This window comes from Galleria mellonella, unplaced genomic scaffold, assembly GCF_026898425.1.
Source record: "Galleria mellonella isolate WM207_F2 unplaced genomic scaffold, CSIRO_AGI_GalMel_v1 utg424, whole genome shotgun sequence".
Taxonomy (NCBI): domain Eukaryota; kingdom Metazoa; phylum Arthropoda; class Insecta; order Lepidoptera; family Pyralidae; genus Galleria; species Galleria mellonella.
This window is the reverse complement of record NW_026442097.1, coordinates 2,191,220-2,213,626: the sequence shown is the minus strand read 5'-3', so window position 1 is coordinate 2,213,626 and position 22,407 is coordinate 2,191,220. Positions and strand designations below refer to the sequence as shown.

At 37.2% G+C, this 22,407-nt stretch overlaps 6 protein-coding genes across 6 annotated transcripts; 3 read left to right on the top strand and 3 right to left on the bottom strand.

Moving 5' to 3' along the window:
* The first annotated feature begins 110 nt into the window (after positions 1 to 110).
* Positions 111 to 9,287, top strand: LOC113515551 (elastin-like). Its single transcript, XM_052898237.1, has 4 exons — positions 111 to 221; positions 666 to 1,346; positions 5,399 to 5,953; positions 8,586 to 9,287. The coding sequence occupies exons 1-4, from the start codon at positions 171 to 173 to the stop codon at positions 9,219 to 9,221; spliced, it is 1,923 nt and encodes a 640-aa protein (XP_052754197.1). The 5' UTR covers positions 111 to 170; the 3' UTR covers positions 9,222 to 9,287.
* LOC113515560 (uncharacterized PPE family protein PPE40-like) lies at positions 5,340 to 6,517 on the bottom strand. The gene is made up of 2 exons (XM_031914446.2): positions 6,432 to 6,517; positions 5,340 to 5,976 (listed from the first exon to the last, which is right to left on the bottom strand). Exons 1-2 carry the CDS (start codon positions 6,480 to 6,482, stop codon positions 5,365 to 5,367), a joined length of 663 nt encoding a protein of 220 aa, XP_031770306.2. The 5' UTR covers positions 6,483 to 6,517; the 3' UTR covers positions 5,340 to 5,364.
* A 2,521-nt stretch (positions 9,288 to 11,808) lies between the features above and the next one.
* Positions 11,809 to 13,325, bottom strand: LOC113515543 (chorion class CB protein PC404-like). Its single transcript, XM_026899794.3, has 2 exons — positions 13,175 to 13,325; positions 11,809 to 12,479 (listed from the first exon to the last, which is right to left on the bottom strand). Exons 1-2 carry the CDS (start codon positions 13,220 to 13,222, stop codon positions 11,862 to 11,864), a joined length of 666 nt encoding a protein of 221 aa, XP_026755595.2. The 5' UTR covers positions 13,223 to 13,325; the 3' UTR covers positions 11,809 to 11,861.
* Positions 13,326 to 13,476: 151 nt separating this feature from the next.
* LOC116413744 (chorion class A protein Ld12-like) lies at positions 13,477 to 15,513 on the top strand. The gene is made up of 2 exons (XM_031914447.2): positions 13,477 to 13,586; positions 14,902 to 15,513. Exons 1-2 carry the CDS (start codon positions 13,536 to 13,538, stop codon positions 15,454 to 15,456), a joined length of 606 nt encoding a protein of 201 aa, XP_031770307.2. The 5' UTR covers positions 13,477 to 13,535; the 3' UTR covers positions 15,457 to 15,513.
* A 3,117-nt stretch (positions 15,514 to 18,630) lies between these two features.
* Positions 18,631 to 20,056, bottom strand: LOC116413745 (chorion class A protein Ld12-like). The gene is made up of 2 exons (XM_031914448.2): positions 19,950 to 20,056; positions 18,631 to 19,231 (listed from the first exon to the last, which is right to left on the bottom strand). Exons 1-2 carry the CDS (start codon positions 19,998 to 20,000, stop codon positions 18,680 to 18,682), a joined length of 603 nt encoding a protein of 200 aa, XP_031770308.2. The 5' UTR covers positions 20,001 to 20,056; the 3' UTR covers positions 18,631 to 18,679.
* A 181-nt stretch (positions 20,057 to 20,237) lies between these two features.
* LOC113515533 (chorion class CB protein PC404-like) lies at positions 20,238 to 21,886 on the top strand. The gene is made up of 2 exons (XM_026899783.3): positions 20,238 to 20,364; positions 21,201 to 21,886. Exons 1-2 carry the CDS (start codon positions 20,317 to 20,319, stop codon positions 21,828 to 21,830), a joined length of 678 nt encoding a protein of 225 aa, XP_026755584.2. The 5' UTR covers positions 20,238 to 20,316; the 3' UTR covers positions 21,831 to 21,886.
* The last annotated feature ends 521 nt before the right edge of the window (positions 21,887 to 22,407 follow it).

Sequence of the window (22,407 nt, the reverse complement as noted above, 5' to 3'; positions counted from 1 at the left end):
CTTTATCAATAATTATTAGAACATTTTGACATACTATACATTGTTTCAACTAAGAAATAAATTGTACAGCACGCATTGATAAGGAATATTACAAAATATTTCCATTATAAAAACCCGTATTTGAAATTTGGAAACTCATTCTGGAATTGTTTCTTCGAATATCAACAATTATGTCCACCTTCGCTTTCTTGTTACTTTGCATCCAGGCTTGCCTGATCCAAGTAAGTAAATTGTATTTTTTTTGCTCGCCTTCATACGGGTAGATAGAGTTTTCGAAAATAATATAAAGCCTGTTTTACTCGCTGCTAATGTAGCTTTCTATAGGTGAAAGAATTTTTAAAATCAGTTGAGCAGTTTTTAATTTACATTCATTTGATCAATTAAATCTTTCTTCTTAAAACATCACCACAGTCTATCTGCGGTTGCCAATTCGCCTGCTAAGTATGGCAACTACTGGCAAAACCCCCAAGGAGGCTTATGTTCAGCAGCGAACTCTTAAAGGCTAATATGACGATGTAAAGGCTGATATCAAATATAAACAGAATGAAAGGTGATTTTAGGTCAAATGAAGAAAATTCCTTGTAAAGTCGATGATGAAATTATAAATATAATTACTATGCAAATTTTAAGAACCTATTTTTATTATTATTATAAATTCTTTTCAGAATGCTTACAGTAACCCTCTAGGCCTTCCTCCTGGTTTGGGATATGGCCCTGGACTCGGCTATGGCCCCGGATTCGGTTATGGAGCAGGATATGGTGCAGTCGGTGAAGTGGCTGCCGTTGAAGTTGAGTCTGTAAGCGTGGACTCTTACGGAATTGGTGGTTATGGCGGACTTGGCCCAGTTGGACTCGGCCCAGTTGGACTCGGCCCAGTTGGACTTGGCCCAGTTGGACATGGCCCGATTGGACTCGGCCCAGTTGGACTTGGCCCAGTTGGACCTGGCCCGATTGGACTCGGCCCAGTTGGACTTGGCCCATATGGAATTGACCGAGTTGGACTCAGTGGATACGAATGGGAAGCCGGGTACGGTTTGGGAGCCACCGGTCTAGGACTCGCGGGTGCCAATATTGGAGCCATCGGTGTTGAACGAGTTGGTCTCGGCGCAATCGGCCTACCTGCACCTCATGTACCTGTGGCCAAAACTGGCTACGGCGGTATGGGCAACGGTGTGATCGAAGTGTTTGCTGAGATGCCAGCCACCGGTACCGCCCTCGTGGGCGGCCAAGTGCCAGTGCTCGGCGCTGTGGAATTCGCTGGTATCCTGCCCGCTGCTGGCGCCGTGTCCATCAGTGGAAACTGTGGGTGCGGTCTCGGTTACGATAACAAAGTAATCGCTAAAAAAGTTTACTAATTTTGATTCCACAGATGGATTTCACAACTAAATAAATGTTAAATATAAATAAATTAATTGGCATCGTATTTTGAGTTTTCATTGTCTTTATTTTTTTTTAATGGATGATAATGGAATGGTAGCCACACCTGCGCTATCGGTATACACTGGCGATGTGATACAGTGAAGGGTGATAGATGATGATGAAGCATGTCAGTTAATCTATCGTAACGAATTCAACAATAAATTAATCACGATAGTATCTTGGGAGAATAGGGCGGAGGTCGACTTAACAGGGTAATTTGCTAGCAATGAGATTACTAATTTCCATTCCTAACAAACCCTTCTTCCCCCCCCCCCGTTTTTATTGTAACCTATTATAGTACAATTAAGCAAAACATAATGGATAAACATTATTTTTCACTTTCTTGACACATACCTTACGTACTTACCAGAGGGAGACTTTGTACAAAAGTCGTTTGCTTGGGTACCTCTGTCCTATTCGTGTTTCAACCGTAAAGCAGTTGTGTTTGTATGGCTGTATTTCGGTTTGAAGCGCGTGAAGATATGGCGTTAATTTACAGGGTTCTGAGGAATAACACCTGAGTCCTCAGGAATGGCAACGCATGGGGGGTATCGTGGGTGAAACAGTATACTCTGTTATGTCCATGGCACTGCTCAAGTCTATAGGGGAAAGTTATCACTTTCCATCACATTAGTCGTCAACTTGTTTGCCATTCTAAGTTGTATAAAAAAAACATTACTGTACGTTGTGCTTCGCAATACCCAAAATTTTGCTCCACAAAGAAGACCGACGTTTTAAGGCTTTAATCACCATAATATTACTTTTAAACAAAACAGGAATAGGTAAACCCTATCAATTCTAAAAAGAATTGTTATGGCTGGAACTGGCCGATTTAAAAACCAAACCACGCAACCGATTTTGAAAAAAAAAATTATGGATCAATTCGTAACTATATCTTTCATAAAAATAAAAAAAAAAATACTTCAATTATGGCAAAACTACTTACTTCAAACAAATGGAACTGGCCAATTTAAAAAGTAAACCACGCAACCGATTTTGAAAAAAAAATTAAGGATCAATTTGTAAATATATCCTTTCAAATAAAAAAAGAACTTTCCAATTCGGTTTACAACTGACCTAGGTACTTCTTTGTGCTTAAGTGAATTAGTAAGTAGTATTGTTTAGTTATAATTATAATAGTAGATAACTTGCTTAGATTTTATGGGATTGACATGTTAAAAAACAAAAATCCCAAATTCCAAATTCCAAATAAAATCCCAAAAAAAAAATTGTTTCTTTAATCTTAATAATCACAAACATTAGTGCTATAATATATTTATTTAATTAATACATTAACTTCGCATGCCTACAATTTTAAGTCAATTAAACAGATGCCAAAAAGTTCTGTTACGTGATCTTTTTTATGTTAAATGTTTGTTTAAAGCAAATAAATGTTTCATTTTATTTCATTTCGACAAAAATATAAACGTCTTTCTCTTATTGGTATATGCTTGATAATTCACTGAACGAATTCTGGCAGCTTTATATTAACAAGTATTTTTCTTATGCAACTTAGAATAGCAAACAAGCTGACGGCCCACCTGATGGAAAGTGGTAACCGTCGCCTATAGACATGAATAGTACTATGGACATAACAGAGTATACTGTTTCGCCCATGATACCCCCCATGTGTTGCCATTCCTGAGGGCTCAGGTGTTATTCCTCTGTACCCAGTAAATTCACTGCCATATCCCACCCTTCAAACTGAAACACAGTTATACAAACACAACTGCTTCACGGTAGAAACACGAATGGGACTGAGGTGCCCAAGTAAAGACTTTTGTACAAAGTCTCCCTTTGGTAAATTTAAATTTCCATTCATCTCTACCAGTAGAGATAAGTGGAATAAAATTCCACTCTTACCCCCAGCTGGGAAACGTTGGTAGGGATAAGCAAAACTGGCCGACCTGATAAAATATATTGCTAGCAATAAAGTTATGAAGCCCCATTAATAAAATCCCTTTTTTAGCACAGAAGGTAGTTCCTTGTGCTAAATTGGCAATGTTTTAGTTTGGGAATTAACTTGAATTTACAGGCACGGAAACACCTTTATCCTCAGGAATGGCAACACATGATTTCTTTTACGTTGTATTAACCTCTCATGTGAAATTCATAGTAGCTGGAAAGATATCAGGAGCATCAGAGAGTACTCTGTGATGATCACAGTGCTATTTTGTTTTAAAGGCGATATTTACTACTTTCATCTGGTGAGCCATCAGATAGTTTATTATCGTACATTAGAAAAAATAAAAAAAAAATATTAAAATAAACCAATTAAGGTGGTTGATCATTAAACAAAATTTGATACGATTTACTAGATGGCGCTAGACTCGAGGTTTGTGGTTTTCCCTGATTAGTTTGTAATTACAGATAATTTAAGGCAATTTTTTTTAAGTTGGCGAATGGTTTTATTTATGTTTTACCAACGTACTAATAATTTATCATAATTTTTGATTTTATTCTCTTGTATGGTACAATACAAAACTTTGAAAAAAAAAACACATAATAAAAATATTGCGATTGTGTGGGTTATAATTCATTCGGGAAAGAGTCGCGTATTATTTGTCACTTCACATTTATATATAATAATAAAAACTACCTGCCAATTTAGAAATTTTACTTCAAAGTAACTAATTACAAAATATTCAATAGAAATCAAAAGTCTCGATTCTAGCGCCATCTAGTATTTCTTGTCTAATTATGTTTAGTGACCAACCACCTAAGACTACGCCGCACTCTCAGCGTTAGACATAGTTCCAGTAACCAAGGAGTAGTTGCCCCCAGAATTGATGCTGAAGTAAAGGGGTCCACCCTGAGGCCCCAACCTCATCCTCCTAGGGTTTAGATGATCAGTCGTCGTATCATTTTAATGTTTCATCGCTGCCATTGCTTATTTACGCATTTAGTAATTTTTTTGATGGGTAAAAATGGATTTTTTTTATTTTTAAATTTATTTTATTTTATTTTATTTATTTAAATAAATAAATAAAATAAAATGGAATAGTAACCTCGCCTACGCTAACGGGATACGCTGGCGGAGCACAAGTGAAGGATGATAGATGAGAATGAAAATAGGCCAGTTAGCCTATCATGATGAATTCATCAGGAATTAACCATGATAATTTCCAGGCGGAACCGCGAGGAGGTCGACCTGGTTGGGTATATTGCTAACAATGGGATTCTCAGTCTCCATTACTAACAATCCCTTTCCCCCATTCAGTAATATTGTCAGTAAAACATTGATTTTAATAGATTATTAAGCTACTCACGACAAGTTCGTTTTAAAGTATTTTGAATAATTTAAGGCACATAAAGTCATTTAATTTATTTTATTGTTCGAGCTCTTTTATTTTAAACGCATATTAAAAAGACTGATAAACTACTTCGTGCGCCATCTTGTGGCGATGGTCATTATGAATTTTTTATACTAGTAAGTTGGCTAACAACCATACGGCCCGTCTCGTGGTAAACGAGGTTACCGTAGCCTATGGACGCCTGTAACACCAGGAAAATCACGCGTACGGTCGCCAAGACCCTTAAGAAAACTTAATACGCCCTTTTTGAAGAACCCCATACTGTCTCTAAGGAAAGCCTAGGCAAGAAGATCATTTTACAACCATATTGCTGGAGAAAGCTCCTCTGAAACTGCATTGTCCGTGATTATTCTGGTTCTAAGGTGTGAGGTTGGATTCTCTGTCGATAGCAAGTGGTGTGATGGTGAAAAAATATTACAGTATCGAGTACTGCATATTAAATTGTTACTAGAATTAATAAATATTTATGTAAAATAAAAGCTTGTAAAAATTTTGGTTTGATATATTTCTGTTATCAAGGATAATATTGCTTAAAATAAATAGAAGAGTGGATATGAGAAATAAAAATATGATCTGTATTTTTATAACAATTTATTGAAAGTAAATTTATAAGTCAACAAAAGTAATGGATTTAATATAGTTTGTAATAATTATTGCAATCGCAGTTTCCGGACGCGAATATCAGACCACTGGCTGGTATATCACCGCTGAATTCTACAAAACCAATTACCGGTACCTGGCCGTTGACGGACGTTACGCCAGTAACTGGGAAATTACCTCCGACACCTATAGCTCCGTTTCCAGTACCACCATATGCTGCACCAGGAGGTACTATCCCATGGCTGGCAAAACCAACTTCAGTGATACCAATTCCAATGTTGTCAAAACCAAGACCGGCATTAACGGCAGCTACTGGTGCAGTAGTGATCTCAGCAGCTCCAAAAGATCCAATTCCAGTATTACCAAAGCCAAACTTAGCTACATCTATTCCGCCTAGTGCTACTGTATTGAGCTCTCCTAAGCCGGTAGTGCCGAGTAGATTAGCAGTATTTATTTTAGAATCAAATCCAAGACCGAGATTTCCGAGTCCAGCTGTATTTACTTCGAGTCCAAGTGTATTACCAAATCCGTGTCTTATAGCACCAAAATCTCCCAGGCCTGTCAAGCCTAGTCCGAAAGGGTTTACATCTTTGCTTCCTATATTAGGACATCCGCCAATTGTATTACACTGACTAAATGCATTCTGAAATAGTGAAATTTTTATTAATATCAACAAGACATAACTATGGGACCTATCAGTAATGCCTGTTAATGCAAGAAAGAATGAAAAAGAATATTTAAAGAAAATTACAAGAAAAGACCGTGTGATCTCGGCATAGGATGAGCGGTCATTTCCTTTCCAGTGGGTATCGTAAGAAGCGACTAAGGAAATACAATGGTCGGTGGAAGGTCATCATCTTAAAATATTACCGAGGCGTAACTGCGGTTGTCAACTCGTTTGCCAAGCGTGACAATTATTGGCAAAACCCCCCAAGGGCCTATGTTCGGCAGTTAACGGCTGAGATGATGATGATGATGACGAGAAATGGCGTCTTCAATAATACTTAACAATAATATATTCATACAAGTCCGATTATCAGGCGGGCCGTATATTTAACATTACCTCGTTATACGTAAAAAAATTTATAAAACAGATACCTGGATAAAACAAGCTTGGAAAAGAACCAGGAGTACCGTAAAACACGACATTTTATGCTTCGTTAGAAATACAAAAACTGATACGATGTGTTAAAACGAACCATTTTTATAGTTAAACAAAATTGACGTTATGTAACACATTGTGTGATTTATCGAAATATTTATAACATAATTACATCACTGTAGTTTTATTTACAATGTAATTTGATTTGAGCTTGTACAAATAATATTACGCATAATAATTATCAAGTTGAAAAAGTATTGTTACCTGTCATTGATGTAAGTTAATCGATTCTTGTTTTTTATGAAAATGACAAACAAGCTGATGGTCCACCTAATGGAAAGTGATAACCGACAACAAACATGAGCAGTACCATGTTCATAACAGAGTATACTGTTTCGCCCATGATACCCCCATACGTTGCCATTCCTGAGGACTTAGATGTTATTCCTCTGTACCCTGTAAATTTACTGCCATATCCCATCTTTCAAACCGAAATACAGCCATACAAACAACTGGTTTACGAGAAACATTCCTTCCTTTCCCGTGGGTGTCGTAAGAAACAGAGGAGGAGGGTCGGAGGAGAGCAGCAGCATCCCTTTTAAAACATCTCCAATGCCTAATTGCAGTTTCCAATCCACCTGCCGAGCGTGATGACTACTGGTAGAATCCCCCAAGGGGGAGGCTTATGTTCAGCAGTGTAGATAGCTCAAAAAACCGACAACCGATGGGCAAGAAAGGCTCTTAAGTGGGCACTCTGTACTGCCAAATAAAGTCTAGAAAAATCTCACACTAAATGGAAATGCATTGCAGGAATTCTGTGGATGTAGGTAGCTTAGTGCTGTTCCTTATGGTAATCTATAGGGGAAACCTGTGATCAGTAATGGATAGATAACGATGGATATGATGATGATGAAATTCGTGATAAAAATATGAGTCAATAGTGTTACCCGTAACAAGAATTGGGTTATCAATCAACATGATAATTTGATAACAAATACAAAAAAAAATCACGTACTGCTTTTGTTTTCTACGTAATATTTATCAAATTGTAATCATTTGTTTAAATTATGTCATTACGATACATTTTGAAAGAAAAATGAAGTATAAAAGCTAATTTGAGATACGATAAAACCATTCAATAGCTAAACCTCAAAGAGAAAACAAAATGGCCGCTAAGCTGATCGTATTCATTTCTGCACAAATTCTCTTGGCCCAGGTAAAATATTTTTACAAATTACCAAATTTATTAGTCGGTTTAGATTAAAACTTGTGAGATGAAATAAAACTGATTCCACCTTATTGATTTTAGTTGCAGGGACAATATAATAAGTTAATAATGGTCATGTTTTTGAAATGGCCGCCATTACAAGATGGCGGATGGTATATATTTTGTTAATCCTATAGGTATCAAATGAAAGAATTTGAAAAGTATGTAATGATAAAGTATACGATGTCATTATAAAATGGTCGGAGCTACAATATGGCGGATAACGCTATAAAATCTTATTTTTAATAGATTTTATTGTTCAAAAAGTTTAATCTAAGAGGCAGTTAAAAGCTATAAAGATATATTTAATCTATTTTGGGAGAAGGGATTGATCATTAAGATACTACATAACTTAATGCTACTAATACATATCTCCTGTTAGGTTAACTTCCATCCGACTCTCCCTGGAAAACATCTTGGTTAATTCCTGATGATTCCGTCACGACGGGTAAATTGACCTGGCTCCGATTCCCAGTTATCTACATCATTGGTACCCCAACATATATCAATTGTACAAGCGGCATTGACAATTATATTATCATCTATTTAAATAATCTTGTTATTATGTAACCGCAGATAATATCTACAGGTGAATTAAGAACAGACCAAAAAACAGATTGATGCCAAGTAAAATCTAAATTTATATTTGAAAATATGCGATTCTTACAGAATATTTATAATATATTTATAATAGAAATATTTAATCTAATGTATAAATATTTAATCTAATGTATCTATGATACGTCTCGTAGCTCATTTGCGTGTTTCACCACGATTGAAGTCGATGTTTTTGCGATGAAAAATGTACTTTTTTATGTAGGTTTTACTATTATAATATAGATATTCCTATCCGATTGCAACATGATAAGTTTTTCTTTTACAGTGTGCATTCAGTCAGTTGGCATTTGGAGGGATTCGTCCATCTACCACAGCAGCTGTTAGTGGTACTTCGGTAGTCGACAATACCGTTATTGTTAATAACAACGCAGGTATTGGTGCAGGTTGGATTAACGATGGCTTGATAAACTCTGGCCTCGGCTTAGCTAATACTGGCATAGTTGGATCTGGCATTGGCTTGGCCAACACTGGTTTGACTACTGCTGGCATAATTGGATCTGACATTGGCTTGGCCACCACTGGACTTATTGGCAATGCTATTGTACCTCCGGTCAACACTAATTACCTCACTCTAGCTTCATTCTCTATAGGAGATGTTTTTCCCGTCACTAGCTACTCTGCTATGATCCCAACTGGTCTTACTGTTGTCTCGGAAAACGTCATTGAAGGACCAGTAGCCATTGCTGGACAGCTGCCGTTCTTGAGCGCTGTGGCGTTCGAAGGTACACTGCCGACTGAAGGTGCGGGCACTGCTGCCTGCGGCTGTGGTAGCAGTGGCAACGTTGGCATTATCAGCGAGAGTTACGGACCAATCGCTCCCCCAGCTCTGGGTGGACTTGGCGTAGGATCTGGAATTGGTGTTGGCGCTGGTTTAGGCCCTAAAGGTGGTGTTTGGTACTGATATATTACTTAAATTTTAACATTATATATATAATAAATTTAAACAAATAAATTATTTTAAATTACATTTTATGGTTTCATTTTAATGATCTGGATTTTTTTTACTTAATAGCAATTTCGACAATTTTTTATAATTTTGAATAATTTTAAAGGTTTTAGATGGAGAAACATACACAAACAATAAGCTTGGATTTACGTGATATAGAGAGTCTACTGATTTTAGATGCCGTTTGAATGAGACCCGTTGGTATCAATATAGAATTATTAATTCAGTACTTAGGGAGAGTTAAATGGACCTTTTTACACTAAAATGTACCTATGTTAAACCTTTTTTCTCTAAAATAGGTCATTATAATTTTTTTAAGATAATATGTTATTAGATGTTATGTTGTTGTTGTTATGGGTTGGCCACATAGCTCGAAGAACCGACAACCATTGGGGAAGAAAGGTTCTTGAGTACGTAGTACTCTTGACTACGACCCCGTACAAACGCAGTGTAGAACGACCCCCACTAGATGGAGTGACGACCTCATATGCATTGTAGAGAGTCAGTGTGCAGTGATGCAGGTGGCACAGGACCGTTCCTTATGACAGTCTATGGGGGAGGCCTATATCCAGCAGTGGATGGATAATGGCTGAAATCATGAATCATCAGATGATGATGATTATGTTACCCATCGTCATCGATGACCTTGTAGTTTAGTTATTTAATACACCCATTTATATACTTATGCACGCGACGTACCTCGACGCAGTTATATTTAATAAATAAAATGAGTTTTCGCGTATTAAAACATTATACATATCATTTAAAAATTACAGGACAAAATAAATAGAGAAGTTAAAAAGTAATCACTCATAATTATTTATCATGCAAAACTGTATGAGAAAATTGACTAGCTTTTCTCGAAGCAATTGTATGAAGACACTCCATCTATACAATCTAAGGACAGATCATGTTAAAAAACACCAAATTTTAAGTTAAACGCATTATATGTAAAAAATATCCAGACCTTTACAAGCAGATATACTCACAAACATATATGTTTGTACACGGTGAATGAACCAATGATTATCAGACGGCGAAGCCCTCCTCATTTTAGGTTTAATACTCTAATGTCAAACCACTAGAATACCAAGATCGTTAAACATGTACTAACATGTTTAACGATCTTGGTATTATAGCTGAACGATAAGTGATTAACAGTAACAGTATTATGTCATCACTTGCCGACTATTTCATCATCATCATATCAGACGTTAACTATTCATGTTCACTGATGAACACACGTCTTACTCATAATGGGGGTTTTGGCAGTAGTTGCCACGTTTGGCAGGTTGGTTGGCTATCGCAGTTAAGTTTTGGTGATATTTTAAAAGGGTCTCTGCTGGCTATCCCTTGATCATTAAGTTCTCTTAGTCGCCCAAATACTCAAACTTTACAAACAGTCGTTTTCACAAATAAATGTTTGTATTGTGCGGGGAATGAAAGTACAACTTTCGGAAGATGGTTATTAGGTTATTTTTGGGTTAAACTTCAATGTTAAATGCTATTAAGATCGTCAATTGAACTAAAAGCTGAGCAAAAGTGATTAACAGTAACAGAGGGAGACTTTGTACAAAAGGCGTTTACTTAGGCATCTTTTCTTTTTTTTTTTATACAACTTAGAATGGCAAACAAACTGACGGCCCACCTGATGAAAAGTGGTAACCGTCGCCTATAGACATGAGCAGTACCATAGACTTAACAGAGTATACTGTTTCGCCCATGATACCCCACATGCGTTCATTACCCGCCATTCCTGAGGACTCAGATGTTCCATTCGTATTTCTACCATGAAGCAGTTGTGTTTGCATGGCTGTTTCGGTTTGAAGGGTGAGATATGGCGTGAATTTACTGGCTACAGAGGAATAACACCTGAGTCCTCAGGAATGGCAATGCATGGGAGTTATCATGGGTGAAAAAGTATACTCTATTATGTCCATGGTACTGCTCATGTCTATAGGCGACGATTACCATTTTCTATCAGGTGAGCCATCAGCTTGTTTGCCATTCTGAGTTGCATAAAAAAAATAACAGTAACAGTATTTTTGTGAACTGTTGAACTGATCAGTAAATTCCGGTTCGATGGAACCTAGAACCTGGGCCCAGCCTAGGTCTCATATTTCTACTTTAGTTTCCACGTATGTTAAAATAACTACTATTTAAATTGGCCACTTTCCTTAACAAGGATTTACTATCGAGAATATATTATACATGTCTTGTTGACGTTAAATATGGGAAGACTGGTATGAAAAATGATTATCATAACTTATACTGTATTGTAATTATTTAAATTTATATAAATACGTTTTTGTGCCTTTCGAGATATAGTCGTAAACAGCCCTCATGAATAAGGTCTCCTACTGAGTTCGAATATAGTAGGAAAATTCTAAATTTAAAACCTAAGTAAAATAGGCATAAACAATTACAGGACTGATATCGTACCAAGTGAAAACCTTGCGCAGTGTTTTATTTATTTCACCGAAAAGAGCCGATCTCAATCAGATGTTCGAAGGGCATACAGACACTCAGAAATAATATACAATTGATTGCAAAAATGAATTTATTCAGGCAACTCTCAGGTTGTGGTGAATTAGTTTAAAAAGCTAGGTGTCCAGCTACAGGACCGTAACCGGCTCCAAGACCAAGCCCTTTACCATAGCCGAGTCCACCCAGAGCAGGGGGAATGAGCTCATAGTTCTCGCTGATGATGCCAATGTTACCATTGCCGCAGCCGCAGCCAGCAGCGCCCGCACCTTCAGACGGCAGAGCACCTTCGAACGCTACAGCGCTCAGGAATGGCAGCTGTCCAGCGACTGTTATTGGTCCTTCGATGATGTTCTCCGACAAAACAGTGAGACCAGTTGGAGCAATGGGAGAGAAGCTGAAGATGGGGAGATTGTCTCTGGCGGTGATTGTGGCAAAGTCGAGGAATCCAGGGGCGGGAGCAGGCAGTAAGGCGTTACCGATTAAGGCAGGGTTGGCCAATCCAACGCCAGAGCCGATTAATCCAGTGTTGGCCAAACCGACACCAGAGCCGATCAATCCAGCGTTGGTCAAGCCGAGTCCGGTACCGATTAGCCCATTGTTGATCAAACCTTTACCGCCAATTGCATTGTTACTAACAGCGACGGTGCTTTCGACCACCTTTGTACCGCTTACGCCAGAAATGGCTGACGGCAGTTTTCTGTTGAGGGTTGGGTTTCCAAGCACCGACTACAAAAGACAAAGTTTAGGTTAATCTATATTCTATCTGTACCAAATCTGTCTGTTACTATATTTTTTAAAAATCAATGTATATTGCAATCAATTTTGACTGTCTATTTCTTAATATAATTTATATTTACTGTTATTGTTGAAAAAGCTGTTGCTCTACCAAATACATATTTAGCTGAGACCATTTTGTAATTATTATTATATTTTATTATTATTATTTCGGCCGTTAACTGTCCACTTTTGAAGATAAGCCTTCCCCATAAAGGGAGTTTTGCCAGTAGTTGTCACGTTTGGCACGGTTGGCAACTATAGATAGGCTTTTACACATTTTGGAGGGACGTGTTTCCATCCCTCCACCATAAGCTAGGTCGCTAGGTCTTGACATAGAATGGGCCACCCTTTCCTTTCCCGTGAGTGTCGTAAGAGGCGACTAAGGGAGCTTTTGGCATTTTGTAATATTTCTTGTCATTTATTTTATCGTTATCTATACTTTAAATCATTAACAAAGTATATTAATATCTTTTATAGTATGGCGATGACTGTTTTGAAAATATTACAATATCGAGTATTGATTATTATATTTTCACCAAATATGAAGGTTTGCAAAATAAAAAAAAAATAAGAGCAACAACAAATGAACAAACATTGCAAGTAAAGACATGTAAAAAAATATTTGAAAAATAATACAAAATTACCTGAATGAGAAGGACCTGAGCGCAGAGGACAATGGTTTTGACTGCCATTTTTCTAAGTTATTGATGTATCCAATCAATATGATGGTACTGAGACAGACTTCAGGGTATTTATACCAATTTGTAATCAATTTACAAGGCATTACTAACATATATTACTTATCAATATACTTTTGAACACGTATTGTGTTATAGTTTTAAAACTCTGTGATAATTGTTACATTTCTTTTGGTCCGTTTCACAATATTTGATAAGGTGACTTAGCAAATACATATGTGGATAACGTATTTCAAACAGTATATAAAGGATCAACTGATGGTTTCAAATCATTCTGGAGTCAGTGTTCCATTGGATATAAACAAATATGTCTACTTTCGCTTTCTTGCTGCTTTGCATCCAGGCTTGCCTGATCCAGGTAATATTTTTTATAAATTTTTTAAGTACCTTCAAAAAGGAGAGATGTTTCAATTCATTCGTATATTTTGTGTTTAGTTTAATAATAAAGTTATTAAATTCATCTTATTGTTCAAATTCTAGATCTTATATCAATGCAATGTATTGCAATATAAAGCATTGAATTCCCGAATAATTAATAAGGCTAACATTTAAAACTATTCTAGACATATCCCATATTCTGATCTCTACTTTAAAATGAATGAACGGATATGTCACAATTATTGAAAAATGGCGAGTTTTTATGCAACTTATAATGGCGAACAAGCTGACGGCCCACCTGATGGAAAGTTGTAACCGTCGCTTATAGACATGAGCAGTACCATAGAGATAACAGACTATACTGTTTCGCCCATGATACCTCCCATGTGTTGCCATTCCTGAGGACTCAGGTGTTATTCCTGTAAATTCACTGGCATATCCCACCTTTTTCATATTATATTACTTCAAATTTCCATCAAAAAAAAAAGAAAGAAATAATTTATTCAAAGAATCATGCGACTAGCACAGCAGCATACAAAATAAAAACAAAACAAATAAAAACAATAGTATTAAAAAAAAGTGTGTTCCATTTCTGAATTTAAAAATATACAGGTGTGTGCAAATGTATATTCGTGTGTGCAAATGTATATTAGTTTGTGCAAATGTATATTTGTTTGTGCAAATGTATATTCGTGTGTGCAAATGTATATTCGCTTGTGCAAATGTATATTTGTGTGTGCAAATGTATATTCGCTTGTGCAAATGTATATTTGTGTGTGCAAATGTATATTTGTTTGTGCAAATGTATATTCGTGTGTGCAAATGTATATTTGTGTGTGCAAATGTATATTTGTGTATGCAAATGTATATTTGTGTATGCAAATGTATATTTGTTTGTGCAAATGGATATTCGTTTGTGCAAATGTATATTCATGTGTATGCGCAGTGTATAGAACATTGCGCGCACATAATATTCTATACATTGCGCGTTTTATAGAGCACTGTTTTCAGCTTGAACTACAACGTTTCAGGTGCAACTTAAGCTTGCCAAGTATTACCAGTTGCACAAAACATAATGTGTATGTGTTTTTTCTTCCTCTTTCCTATGGGTGTCATAAGAGGTAATAGAGGGAACTTAATGGTCGAGGGATAGGGCAGCAGCATCCCTTTTAAAACATTACCAAAAGTTGCCAACCCGCCTGCCAAGCGTGGCAATTAATGGCAATACCCCCTTTATGAGGGAGATCTTTGTTCAGCAGTGGATAATTAACGGATCATTTGATAATGTTTTTCAGAATGTATACAGTCAGTACCTGGCTAAAGGAGGAGCACGCGAGGTTGCTGTCGAGAAAACAACTGTAGTTGACTCTGTGGAAGTTGATCGTGGCTATGGACTTGCAAAGGGCGCCGGCTGGGGCCCTGGATACGGATACGGCCCAGCTGGCCTGGGACTCGCCGGTGCCAATGTTGGGGCTATCGGTGTTGAACGAGTTGGTCTCGGCCCAGTTGGACTCGGCGCAGTTGGACTCCCTCCATACGGATGGGAAGCTGAGTACGGCTTAGGCGGCGCCGTTATTGGCGCAGCCGGTCACGGTATCGCGGGGGCCAAAATTGGCGCCATCGGTCTACCTGCACCTCCTGTGCCTGTGGTCAACACTGGCTACGGTGGCGTGGGAAACGGCGTGGTTGAAGCTTTTGCTGATCTCCCAGTCTTCGGCACCGCCCTCCTGGGCGGCCAAGTGCCAGTGCTCGGCGCTGTGGAATTCGCTGGTATCCTGCCCGCTACTGGCGCCGTGTCCATCTCTGGAAACTGTGGGTGCGGTCTCGGTTATGCTAACAAACTGTACTAATTTATCAAAACGATAAATTTTTGAAATAAATAACGGTCATATGCAAAATGTAAACAACTTTTTATTTGAGTTCTTATTGTATTATAAATTATGTCAATTTGTATGTATACTGTCCCATTCGTGTTTCTGCCGTGAAGCAGTTGTGTTTGCATGGCTGTGTTTCGGTTTTAATGGTGGACATATATGGCAGTGAATTTACAGGATACAGAGATATAACACCTGAGTCCTCTCAGGAATGGCAACGCATGGGGGGTATCATGGGCGAGACATTATACTCTGTTATGTCCATGGTACTGCTCATGTCTAAAAATAACTAATACTAGTCCTAAAAAAAGTCTGACATCTCAGTTTTCAAGAATAAAAATACTTAAGAGGTACCCTGAGTGTTGTAATGTATTCAGTAATGTCCATGAAGTTGATCAAATCTGCAGGTGATGATTATAACTGTGATGATTGTCACCGATTGGGCTATGAGTTTTTGTTGTCATTTCAAGTTGCAACGTTACATTTATTATTAAAACAACTCTATTGATTATGGATTTTTGTAATATAGCCTTTAAAAATCTTCAAAAGCTAACGGCGTTTTCTCTCAGTCAATCTCAAAAGAAGGATAGAAAATGTCACAGCGATACTAGTATATCTATATCTTAATTAAAAATAAAAAAAAATACTTACATATATATATTACTACGTGAAGCAAAAACTTTGTACCCCTTTTTACGAAAATTGCGCGGACGGAGAAGGATGAAATTTGACACACTTATAGATAGATAGATACTCTTTATTGTTTTCTCCAAAATATTACAATAGTAAACTTATTATAAATATAAACAATTACAAGAAATAATCCCAATGAGAAAACGATGGGCGACCTTATCGCTAAGAGCGATCTCTTCCAGGCAACCTTTGGATAGAGAGGAGTAATTATAAACAATTTGGTGGGAGGCACAATGAAAGATTTTGTTAGTTCTAAATATAGGAGATATAAACGCCTACACAAAAACATAAAAATACATAAATATTGTTCACAAAAAGTATGCAAGAAATAAGTATGCTAACCAGACATATAAACATATTAAGGAGATGAGAACTAGTTTATATAGAGAAGGAGTGCGGAATAATAATATTTTTACAATTTAAAATACATTAAATCAATAAAAAAAAAAAAAGAAAATTACACACACCACCTACGTAATTGACACATACACGCTATACTCTTTTGTTTATTGTCAAAGTCAGTGGTCAAATTGAGAATAGATTAATATTGTTTGTCTGTTAATATTATTTGTCTATAGTCTTACTGAATGTCAAATATAACCATAATAAATTCATTTATTACTTATGTTAGGAATTTCGACCACGGGCCGACCACTAGTGCTATAATTATACATATGTTTATTTTATAAATGTATGCATACATTATTGAATAAGAGATCTCACAACCTTTCGTAATGGAAGAACTGCGACATATAAATGGTGGATGGATAGATAGACGGATGAATCCACGCTAGATGCCTATACGATGCCGGCAAATAATTTGTTTTTTATGAAACTTAGAATGGCAAACAAGCTGACGGCCCATCTGATGGAAAGTGGCAATCGTCGCCTATAGATATGAGCAGTACCATAAACATAACAGAGTATACTGTTTCGCCCATGATATTCCATGTGTTGCCATTCCTGAGGACTTAGGTGTTATTCTTCTGTTCCCTGTAAATTCACTACCATATCGCACCCTTCAAACCGAAACACAGCCATGCAAACGCAACTGCTTCACGGTAGAAACACAAATGGGACAGAGATGTCCAAGCAAACGACTTTGGTACAAAGTCTCCCTCTGATAATGTAATAATAATAATGTAATGTATAAGTATATTTGTTATTTATACATATTTATTTGTTTATATATGTAAAGTTAAGAATGTATCTATTATATATCAATTGTTACTAGTACCGCATTCGAGTATTCTAACAGTTCCCTAAGGTTGACTGCAAGGGAACGCTTTTAGCATTAAGCCCTCCTTTTACATACACATAAATGTATTAATGAATTAATAAATACATAATCAACTCTCCAACTTTCTATCCCGATCCCACTGTATTATTTTCATATATAATTCTTTCGCTTTATATACTTTACGACTCTGAAACGTGCTCCCTGATAACATCAAGAGACTTCCGGTTAAACTATCCTTCAAAAAATTTTTATGCGTGATAAAATGTTTAGTGGTAACTATCACCTATAGATATAACCAGTTTCACGGGTATCATAGAATATTCCTGTAAAACCTTAGACTATTTCGAAAGTGAAAAAAGTGTTGTCCTCCTCTCTCCTACTTGTTGTGCCCAACAGGGTCCATAATTGGAATGTTATGTACTAATTAAATTACGGAATGCGATAAGAAATAAATAAATAAAAATCACTGCCATATCCAATCCAACCTTGAGACTGTAAATCAGCCGTACCAGCTCAGCTAACTACATTTGACAGCAAATAAACGAGTACCTAAAAGTAAAGGAGTAAAGGCGTCTATGTAATAGACGCCTTTAACCTATCTACATTACATGAATTTTGTACAAATTCTACGTAATTTTTATACATTACAGAAAAAACTTATATTATTATAAAAATGAATTGCTGAATGTGTTGCTAAGCGCAAATCTTCACTGAGAACAAATAAATCGATTTCCCTAATACTTTTTTTTTTGCTAATTCCTTGAAGTACGAGAATGGTTCTTACGGAGAGAAAATTTTAAAAAAATACCTGAAAAAGTCTTAAAACAACACTTTTCTATACTCCCATCATTCTTCATCCATAACAATCCATACAAACGATTGGATTTAATAATATTTAAAAGTCAATTTAAACTTTAATACCATACTATAAAGTTCAAGTATTAGTGGAGATGTTCCAGGGATCAAAACAATTGAGTGACGTGGCACGGCGTGTTTTATAATTTTTATTTTTTGACATAATGTAATCGTTGACATATTAAGTTACTTTTTTTATATTACTAGCTGACTCGGCGTTCCGAATAGCAGAATAAGTATTAAAAAAACTAAAAATTAAAAAATTGACTGTTAGGCGGTACGAAATTCGCGGGGTCAGCTAATTGATAATATATGTATAGATTGAAAATGTATTTTATGGAATCAAACAATAAGTTGGTTATAATTTCATGTGATCATCCTTTATTTAAAAAAAAAATTGTTTTAATAATATTAATAAAGTTTGTTAGCGATTCCACCGCATCCACAGTTTCCGGTGATGGTAACGGCGCCAGAAGCGGGCAGGATACCAGCGAATTCCACAGCACCGAGGACTGGCACTTGGCCGCCCACGAAGGAAGTGCCGAAGGCTGGCATCTCAGCAAACACTTCGAATACACCATTGCCCACACCGCCGTAGCCAGTGTTGACCACAGGCACAGGAGGTGCAGGTAGACCGATGGCGCCAATTTTGGCCCCTGCGATACCGTGACCGGCTGTGCCAATAACGGCGCCGCCTAAGCCGTACTCAGCTTCCCATCCGTATGGAGGGAGTCCAACTGCGCCGAGTCCAACTGGGCCGAGACCAACTCGTTCAACACCGATAGCCCCAATATTGGCACCGGCGAGTCCCAGGCCAGCTGGGCCGTATCCGTATCCAGGGCCCCAGCCGGCGCCCTTTGCAAGTCCATAGCCACGATCAACTTCCACAGAGTCAACTACAGTTGTTTTCTCGACAGCAACCTCGCGTGCTCCTCCCTTACCCAGGTACTGACTGTATACATTCTGAAAAACACATATCGATTATTTTTATTTATATTATTACTTAATGATCGAGAATTGGGTAGCAGCAGTCTCCTAAAATATTATCAAAGCTTAACTACGATTGCAGACTTGCCTGCCCATTTCTCGTAGCAACTACTGGGAAAACCTTCCTTTATGGGGGAGGCTAATGTTCAGCAGTGGATATTTAATAGCTGCTATAATGACGATGATTATTTTTATGCAACTAAGAATCCTAAGTAAGCTTAAGGCACACCTGATCACTGTTTCATTAAGCAAATCTAAACCAGAGGGAGACTTTGTACAAAAGTCAATTGCTTGGGCACCTCTGTTCCATTGGTGTTTCAACCGTGAAACAGTTGTGTTTGCATGGCTGTGTTTCGGTTTGAAATGTAGGATATAGCGTGAATTTACTGGGTACAGAGGAATAACACTTGAGTCCTCAGGAATGGCAACGCATGGGAGGTGTCATGGGCGAAACAGCATACTCTGTTATGTCCATGGTACTGCTCATGTCTATAGGCGACGGTTACCACTTTCTATCAGGTGGGCCGTCAGCTTGTTTGCCATTCAAAGTTGTATAAAAAAAAAAACTGTTGAAAAGTATGAATATTTAATTGATCCCAAGATCTCATTACATTTTAATTATTATAACATTCCCTCTTAGACACTTCTCCTTTAGGAAGGCATTTAAAAAGTAAACTACTATAAAAAGTATTACCTGGATCAGGCAAGCCTGGATGCAAAGCAGCAAGAAAGCGAAGGTAGACATCTTTGTTTGTATTCGATGGAACACTGACTCCGGAATGGTAATAAAAGAATGAGTTCGTCCTATATATACTAGTTGAAATACGTTATCCACATATGTATTTGCTAAGCGACCTTATCAATATTGTGAAAAGGACCAAAGACAATGTAACAATAATTTATCATAGAGTTTTAAAACTATAACACATAGTACCTGTTCAAAGTTGTATTGATAAAGAATATATATTAGTAACGTCTTGTAAATTGATTACGAATTGCTATAAATACGCAGTGGTCGTTTTCATATACACATTATTGTGTGGATACATCAATAAAGTAAAATGGCGGTCAAAACCATTGTCCTCTGCGCTCAGGTCCTTCTCGTTCAGGTAATTTTTTATTCTTTTAATTGTAAAATTAGAAAATATAGGAACTTTTACAAGCCTTTACTTTAGCTTGTGAGGTTTGTTCATTTTTTTTTAATAATTAAAATAAGTTTGTTAACAAAAAAATTATGACACAACTGGCAGACTTAATGCTAGTAGCATTCTTTACCAATCAACTTTTAAGATAAACAGTAAACCTGCTTTATTCGTTGCGCCAAATCTTTCGCTAGCTTCAAAACTTCTGGATCTATTATCTCTCCCTTTAAGTACTATTTTCTCGTGTTCTCTCTTAATCTTCCAATTTCATTCTCTCCTGTTGTATGTGTGGTATTAAGTATGTGTATGTTTATGTATGTTTATATTTGTTTATACGTGTGTACATATTAGTATATAATAGTGCGCCAACTGCCCTTTGTCTTTTTTGTCAATGTTCTCTACTCAAAATTGTCTGGAAGAAATCTACTTAGCGATAAGGCTGCCTTTTGTATAACTTCTTATTAAAATTAATTATATTTATTATTTTCTAAATTATGCAATAAAGTGTAAATAAATGAATAAAATAAATTTATAAAATATAAATAATATATAAATAAATAAAATATAAAAGGTGCGTTAGCAACTATCGTTTAGAACAAATCTTGAAAACTGAATGAAACAAGTCGCTTCTAAATTTTGCTTAAATGCTCAAACCTTTAATTCTGATAATAATCGCCTCTGCTTCAAAATGGTAGATCACATCCTTATTAGCTCGTTTTTAAAAAAATAACTTGAGATTTTGTTATTGTATTCATACATCTAAATGAGTATAAAAAATGCTGATTTAAATTTTGTTTTTTCAGTCGGTGCTTGGAAACCCAACTCTCAACAGAAAACTGCCGTCAGCCATTTCTGGCGTAAGCGGTACTAAGGTGGTCGAAAGCACCGTCGCTGTTAGTAACAATGCAATTGGCGGTAGAGGCTTGGCCAGTAATGGTCTAATTGGTACTGGACTCGGCTTGACTAACGCTGGGTTGATCGGCTCTGGAGTCGGTTTGGCCAACACTGGAATTGTAGGCACTGGTTTGGCTGGCGTCGGATTGGCCAACCCTGCCTTAATCGGTAATGCCATACTGCCTGCTCCCGCCCCTGGATTCCTCGACTTTGCCACAATCACCGCCAGAGACAATCTACCCATCTTCAGCTTCTCTCCTCTCGCTCCAACTGGTCTCACTGTTGTGTCGGAGAACATCATCGAAGGACCTATGGCAGTCGCTGGACAGCTGCCTTTCCTAAGCGCTGTAGCGTTCGAAGGTGCTCTGCCGACTGAAGGCGCGGGCGCTGCTGGCTGCGGCTGCGGCAATGGTAACATTGGCATCATCAGCGAGAGCTATGAACCTCTCATTCCCCCTGCTCTGGGTGGACTCGGTTACGGTCCAGGACTTGGGCTTGGAGCCGGCTATGGTTATGGACCCGGACGCCTAGCTCTGTAAACTTTTTCACTGCAATTTGAACGTTGCCTAAATAAAATCTATTCTGCAAGCAATAACACTTTGTTTTATATTTCATTAATTAACTCGTTCTATAAATAATTTGACTATTCAAAAAACCACCCTAGAACTAACACTGTGAATAGTTCTACCTAAATTATTAATTAATAGTAAAGAAAGTTTTTAGTAGTAAAAAAACTTTTTTTTTGTAGTGTTTAAAAGGGAATTTGGCTATCATTGGCACTGAATGGAATTGCCATGGTCTGCTAAAAGAAGTAATTAGAGAGGTTGCCGACTTGCTGGGTAATGAAGTTTAACGATTACAGTGCAGGTCGATTTGTATTTGTAAGTTCTAAGATACGATTAGGGTAATCACCGGTGATTCTTCTTGCTAGACCCCAACTAGTGTGGGCAAAGATTTTTAACTCTAATCTTGCTGATTAGTATCATCATATCAGTTTTTAACTGTTCACAGCTGAACATAAGCCTCCCCCATGGAGGGTTTTGACAGCAGTTGCCATGCTTGGTGTGCGGATTGGCAACCACAGTCATGCTTTAGAGATGTTTTAAACGGGACGCT